At 37.1% G+C, this 6,317-nt stretch overlaps 1 protein-coding gene across 1 annotated transcript in view; it reads right to left on the reverse strand.

Annotated features, from left to right (window-relative positions):
• The window catches only part of ZCCHC2 (zinc finger, CCHC domain containing 2), a gene marked incomplete at its 5' end in the record, with an annotated part of 20,473 nt that overhangs the window by 12,585 nt on the left and 1,571 nt on the right, over window positions 1-6,317 (reverse strand). Inside the window, 2 exons of the mRNA XM_008944338.1 lie at window positions 2,688-2,782; window positions 4,672-4,784. Coding sequence (XP_008942586.1) covers window positions 2,688-2,782; window positions 4,672-4,784 — 208 coding nt within the window. The remainder of the gene's footprint in view (window positions 1-2,687; window positions 2,783-4,671; window positions 4,785-6,317) is intronic.

The raw sequence follows: 6,317 nt of genomic DNA on the forward strand, positions 1-6,317 counted from the left end.
AGTTCCAAATTACTGCAGGTTAAAAGCACTTCAAAGCTGTTGCTTAGGAGCTTGAAACACTGATAAGAAGATCCTTCTGAATATTGTCTGTGTGGAAGAAACTAAGTCTCCAGACAGCATGCTATAATAAAGTCTGCTGGAATCACAAGTCTAGTCCAACCTGAAAAAGTGTCTAAAATAACTGATGTTATGACCCAAGAGGGAGCCAACTGATTTCCTCCTGAATGGAACCATGGCAGCATAATTACACTTCCTGTACGTATTATTCAGTGTGAGATCCCAACTATTATTTAGGGTATAAAGACCCTTCACTGAATACAGAATTCATTTCCACATAGTTTTTACTGAAACCATATCCTTCAGAAAGTGAATGTTTTTGTATTTCCATGAAGAGATATTTTTATCCCCAACTCTAAATAATAACTGAAGACCAATGTAAGCCACACTTGCTTTGTCTGCCAATTAATTCTGCACATCTGATCTGATATTATGAGATTTCTTAAAGATATGCTTCCTCCTCCTCCTCCAACAGAGTCACCACATTCAAAACATGGCACCACAACATGCTAACTTGCAATTGCAAGCATTAGCAGGATGCCAGGAATCCCAAACAAGAAACTAGAATAATACAGAGGCTCCCAATAAAAAACCCTCATAAGCTGCTTAACTGTAGTGATTTTGGCCATGAGCCGGGTAAGCACTTCTGACTTAGTGCAGGTTCTGTCAGCCTGCACCACAGGACATGTGATTGTGAGCTAATCCCGCAAGTCATCCACACTCCCTTATTAAAAGAAGAACAACTATACTTAAACTTATCATGCTATTTGTCTTTACTAAACTCTGTCCTAATATCTAACTCAATGTCAGGGCCCTGAACCACACCAATGGGCTTTGCAAACTCTCCCCTTGCCCTTCCCAAGGGCTTCATGTGCCTGCGCTCACGATCCAATCTGATGCAGTGCACTTCTGTAATGTTGAGTAAGACTGCTGGGAAAGGCACTGGCAGAGGCCTCATCCACAGTCTCCATCCTTTTGAGAGCCACACCTGAGCTCAGGCCCTCGCCTGGAGTGCACTACAGCCATCCTGTGCCTGACCATGAACCTCACTGATCCTGTTCTTAACCCTGATCTCAAACCTGCATCACTGCTTTGAACTTGCCTGGCAGCCACCAGATTCTTGCCTGTCCCTGGTCCTAAGCGTCCTCATAGCAAGTTAAGGCCAGTGCTTTCCATCTTACTCATCAGAGAGAACATATAATCTTTACATTATGACTCTGCACCATTTGAAGACTTAAGTCATGTTCCATTGGAATTTTACCGCCTCTCTGCTAAACAATGAAGTTTCTCATCCTATCTGTCATGCATTCTAGATCTCACAAATCCTCCTGAACTTTCAAGTACCAAATTATTTATTATTATAAAAATTATCTCCCATTTGTAAGACTTCCTGCAGAATTGACATTTGTCCGTTTTACCCTTCTGATTTACCTTCCCTGCAGATCATTTCCACTTTGCACTAACCCAGTCAAGTCTATCCTGATGGAACCTGGCACTGGGTTTTTTTCAGTCAGTTTCAAATTATAATCATGCACAACAACGCATTTGCAAATCTTTCCCACTTAGATTTAGTCTACAGACTAAAATATGCATACCCTGTGCAATGTGTCTATCATTAACACGAATCTTTCTGGACTTTGAAAACTCCTTCAGTACAACAGTGTTGTCAGAATTTTCACAACACTGAATTCCAGCCAGTTTCACAATCATGCTGGACCTCATTAGGTTAACATGTAAGAATGACCAAAGTGTTACTAAAAAACAAAACAAAACAAAACAAAACTGTCAAAGTTATCTACAGCTTCTACCCTAATAACAATGCCTCTACCACACCATGGTAAGAATACATTTGTCACAGATCACGCATGTAATTTCAGCTTAAAGTCAGTCATCACTCCTCTTTTCTTCCAAGCACATACGAGCAGTCAGTTTGAAGACTCCAACTTATTTAATTCCTTACTAAGACCTTCTAAAACTTCTGAGGCAACAGCCTCACAGTCAGTGCCTTAACTGTCACGATGCATAATGTGCATTAAAAGAAAAAAAGATGCAACAGAAACAAAGATCACATCCTAAGGCATCCATACAGAGAAGCTCAGCTCAGGTTGCACAATTTATACTGCACAAGTAGGTAAGAGGTCTACCAAGGAAATTGCTGCAATGCAAATACTCTGAACAAGATCCCATATGTTCTGAAACAAGGGCCATCCTATCATTTATGTACTAAGCACCCACAACAAATCTTACTTTAAAATCAAGACAAACACTTCATCTACCAAAAAAAAAAAAAAAAAAAAGGCAGATCTGATTTTTTGCCCAGCTTGAGCTTTTTGTTCCAAAATTAAAGATTTCTTAAAAGCAAAAAAAGTCCCAAACTGTTGCACATGCTCAATTTATATTTACCTATTTTAATAGCCTGATGGTACAGAGGAGAAGAAATAAAAGAAAAGAACACAAGCTCGCACGTGCCCACTGACAGAAGCATTTTCGGGGAGTCAGGGAGTTTCAAACACGACCAGGGGGATACAATGCAACGTGCACACATCATTCTAAAACTAATTAGGCACAACAGGAAGAAGAGCTTTTTATAGACTTCTTGTTATATAAAACAGTATCAGGATATTTCTTACTGTGAGTGTGCAAAGATTCTGATGAAATTGATTGGAAGAAGTTGTATACTCTCTGATTCTGCAGAAAAGCTTGCGATGTATTTGAAAATAGCTGCCTGAAATTTAAGTGAGAGTTTGTTAACCAGTAAGTAATATTACATGGGCAGAATACAAAAAAATTACTGCAATACCATTTAAGAGAATAGTAGGCAGTTCTTAAGAAGTCCAAACACTTCGAATTGCCTGTTCAGCACAAGCAACAAACAAACCAAACTTTCGAGCTTTGTTGTTCAGTGCTAGGGTAAGGTCAGAGTACAGCCAATACAAGGAATTGGCATAATGATTTTTTTTAAAAAAATTTGTAAGATATATGTTTTTGAGCCATACCAATTCAAACATTTTAGCCAACTTTTTGTCAGTTTGGAGTCAGTCAAAAAGCACTGGACCTTGTATTTTATTTTATTTTTTTTTTTTTAACTGAGAACACATGAAATTTCCTAAAACAATGCATCTCTTTCCTTAAATACACTTATTTGGTTAAAAACAAAGTTCAATTCACCTATAATGTCAGTATTTGAGTTTCATAATTATCACCAAGAGCAAAGGGTAGGATTCTCAATATTTCTCTGCACTGGTCTAAGTCTGTTCCAAGAGGTCAATGACAAATTCTATTAGCTTCAGATAGGAAAGCAGGCCAAGAATGAACGATTTTTACATCCCACACCAAGCTTTCAGCTATTGCTTGCCAGGAAGCACTACCCCATTCTATTTTTTTGGTGGAGGGGCAGAGAAGAGCAATTTTGGTAACTGGGCATATGCTTAAGACCTCCAGATGAGTATATATTTATGCTAAGCTGACATTGTAAGAAAACAGAATTAGCATATAGTTAATGCTATTTTTATACAAAGTTATTCACACAACATTGCAGTATGGTCACAACATAACTTGCAAATTTTAATTATGGTTCCATAACATGGTTGAATAAGTTCAAAGGTCATCCTCTTTTTGCAATTACTGTGCAGTGAGGCTTCACAACCTTTCTGTATTACAATACAGTCTCCTGCATCAACCTCTGGTTAACTAAGTTTGTTCATCTAAACCCACAACATTTATTAGCCAAAATTGTTCACACAGATTTAGTTTTTGGCTTGACAACCAAACAAATAGAGACAAACAAACCACATTACAGGTCAAAATAAAAGAAAATCGGGAAGGGGAAGGTTGAGGCACAAAGTGGCTCCATTACCTTCTTTAGTTAAGCTACTGAGTCAAACCCCAGAAGTCTGCTATGCTTAGACCCACAACACATTCTAAGCAGGAGCTTGAAAAGCAGTGCCTGATTCAATAGTTCCCTAACTCAATAGACACTACCTGACCTAATGAATCATTTAAGTTGTTCTGAACAGACTGAAGAATCCTGACATAAAAGAAGAAACATAAGCTATCTGTAGCACAGAAACAGAACAGTGAGGCACACAAATTCATATTGCTGTCCTGAGTTACAGGATTTCACCATGTCCCACAGCCCAGCAAGCACTCTTATCACTAAATACTAGGTTATGAGGCATAGGCCATTTTCTTACAAATGTGTGAGCTGTATTTATTTGCATATACATGCTTCACTATTACTGTTTATTCTTTCTCTCAGTCTATCCTGTAATAAAATTAGACCATATGCACACTGAGTTATGTTTCTATTATTTCGAAGTACACCCTTGTATAATGGCAGTACAACCCTCGCAAAAGTCATTGTTATATAATGCTGCCCAGCACAAATATTGTACAACTCCTTCTAAAGAAATAAACCATTAAAATTTAATAAGAGTCTCAATTTGAAAAAACAAACAAACAAAACAGTAAAGAGTATTTCTTTCATCACATCCTTCCCATTTTCTTCACAAATTGTGTTTAGGCAGCAGAATTTCCACTGTCCCTAAATGTCATCTCCTTTGACTTCAACCCTTTTCAGGTAATGCATTTTAAGTTAATTGCAAAAATATTTACCTGATTACGGGCTCAAGATCAGCATGCCTTCGTTCTTCCCTCTTCTGAAAACCCTGATTTAGTGCTCTTAAAATCGTCTTATCAAATGCTTCAGAAGACAGTTCCTTTGGGAGCTGAGAAAAAGGTTAATATGAAAAATGAGTGGTTGACATTTTCAAGACTATATTTGTTCACTATCCGTCTTTATACCTTTTGGTATCAACAAGAATCTCTATTGTTCCAGTTTGAGTAATGCACTTTACAGACCACAGGCACAACAAATCATCATAATTTAGTTTTTCTAGAGAAACACTTTGCTGTAAATCCCCATGTCAAATTCAGGTGTAAGAGGGTTTAAAGCTTTATCTGAAAGAACTACATTCAGAAATTTACCAATACTACATTCTTCTCCAGAGTAATTTACAGCCTTTTTTGACTTCTTAGCTAGATTAAATTACTTTGAAGAAACAGAAACAGAAAGGAGACTGTTTCAGTTATATAATACCAGTTGCTATTAACATTGACACTTCTTATGAAAGTTCATTATAATCAGTATTATAACAATGACAGTATGACAAAGTGAGATCTTGCTATGAAAGAGCATGTCTACTTTAAATGAAAAATATTTCCTAGAACAAAGATTTTTTCACACTAAGTACACTTAGGTCAATCAAATGTGTTAATTTTTTTTTTTTTTTAAAATTTCATTTTTGGGTACTTAAATAAACTGCCATGGAAAAAATGGTTTTTCCTCAAGTTAAAAGCCTACTGCTAATCTGGTTAACATTTGCCATCAGTTATGATCAACAGCACTAAGTAGTTTACACTAGAGCAGCATCTTCCTCTTGGAATAAACCAAACCCAGAGTGACAGCTGCATATTACATCTTGGTACAACTGAAAAGCACTAAGTAATTCTTTCGTTGAATGAAGTTCTACTAATAGAGGGATCCTATGTCTAATGTAGATGATTGCTTGGTAGCATACATAACAAGAACTTTTGGAATCAGACAGATGCTGTTAGTATTAGATTAGCACAGATCTAGAGCACCTGAACTATACCTAAAACCAGAAAGAAGTGCTGAAAGCAGCTGTTCTTAACTGACATGCTACTGAGGAACTCTGACTGAAGAATTCACCAAAAGGTGCAAAAAGCCAATGCAGAGGCATGGGGGTGAACAAACCTTCTGTACTGGAGTTTTACATTTAAATTTGTCTCTGGAAACTGTCACAACTTTTTTTCTTTAAAACTTGCCTTAAAAGGAATTAAACACCTTCTGTAAAGATTCAAGTTACGTGTTTGACTTAACTTCAGGTAATCAGACAGCCTTATTACTTACAAGCTTATTAGTCCTGCTACATATGTGGGTAATTTCCTATATGCAAAGAATTTTTAATGCTATCACCTAAAATAAGGTGCTTTTTAAGTATAAAGCACCCAAGTTATCCCATTTTACTACCTTAGTTTTTCCCCACTGATGCTTCTATGCTGAAACAATTTTTTTTAGAGTTGTCTTAGGCCTGTCACCCACACCTTGGAATTTCCTGTCAGGCATTCTGACCATTCTTTTCTGTTGCTAGGAAACTGAGTGTACTATGTAGCAATGCCATGCAGACTGGAAACACGAATAACAAAAAGCCAAAATGCAAGTGTGCATGAACCAGACA

Source organism: Merops nubicus, unplaced genomic scaffold (assembly GCF_000691845.1).
Source record: "Merops nubicus isolate BGI_N331 unplaced genomic scaffold, ASM69184v1 scaffold14087, whole genome shotgun sequence".
Taxonomy (NCBI): Eukaryota; Metazoa; Chordata; class Aves; order Coraciiformes; family Meropidae; genus Merops; species Merops nubicus.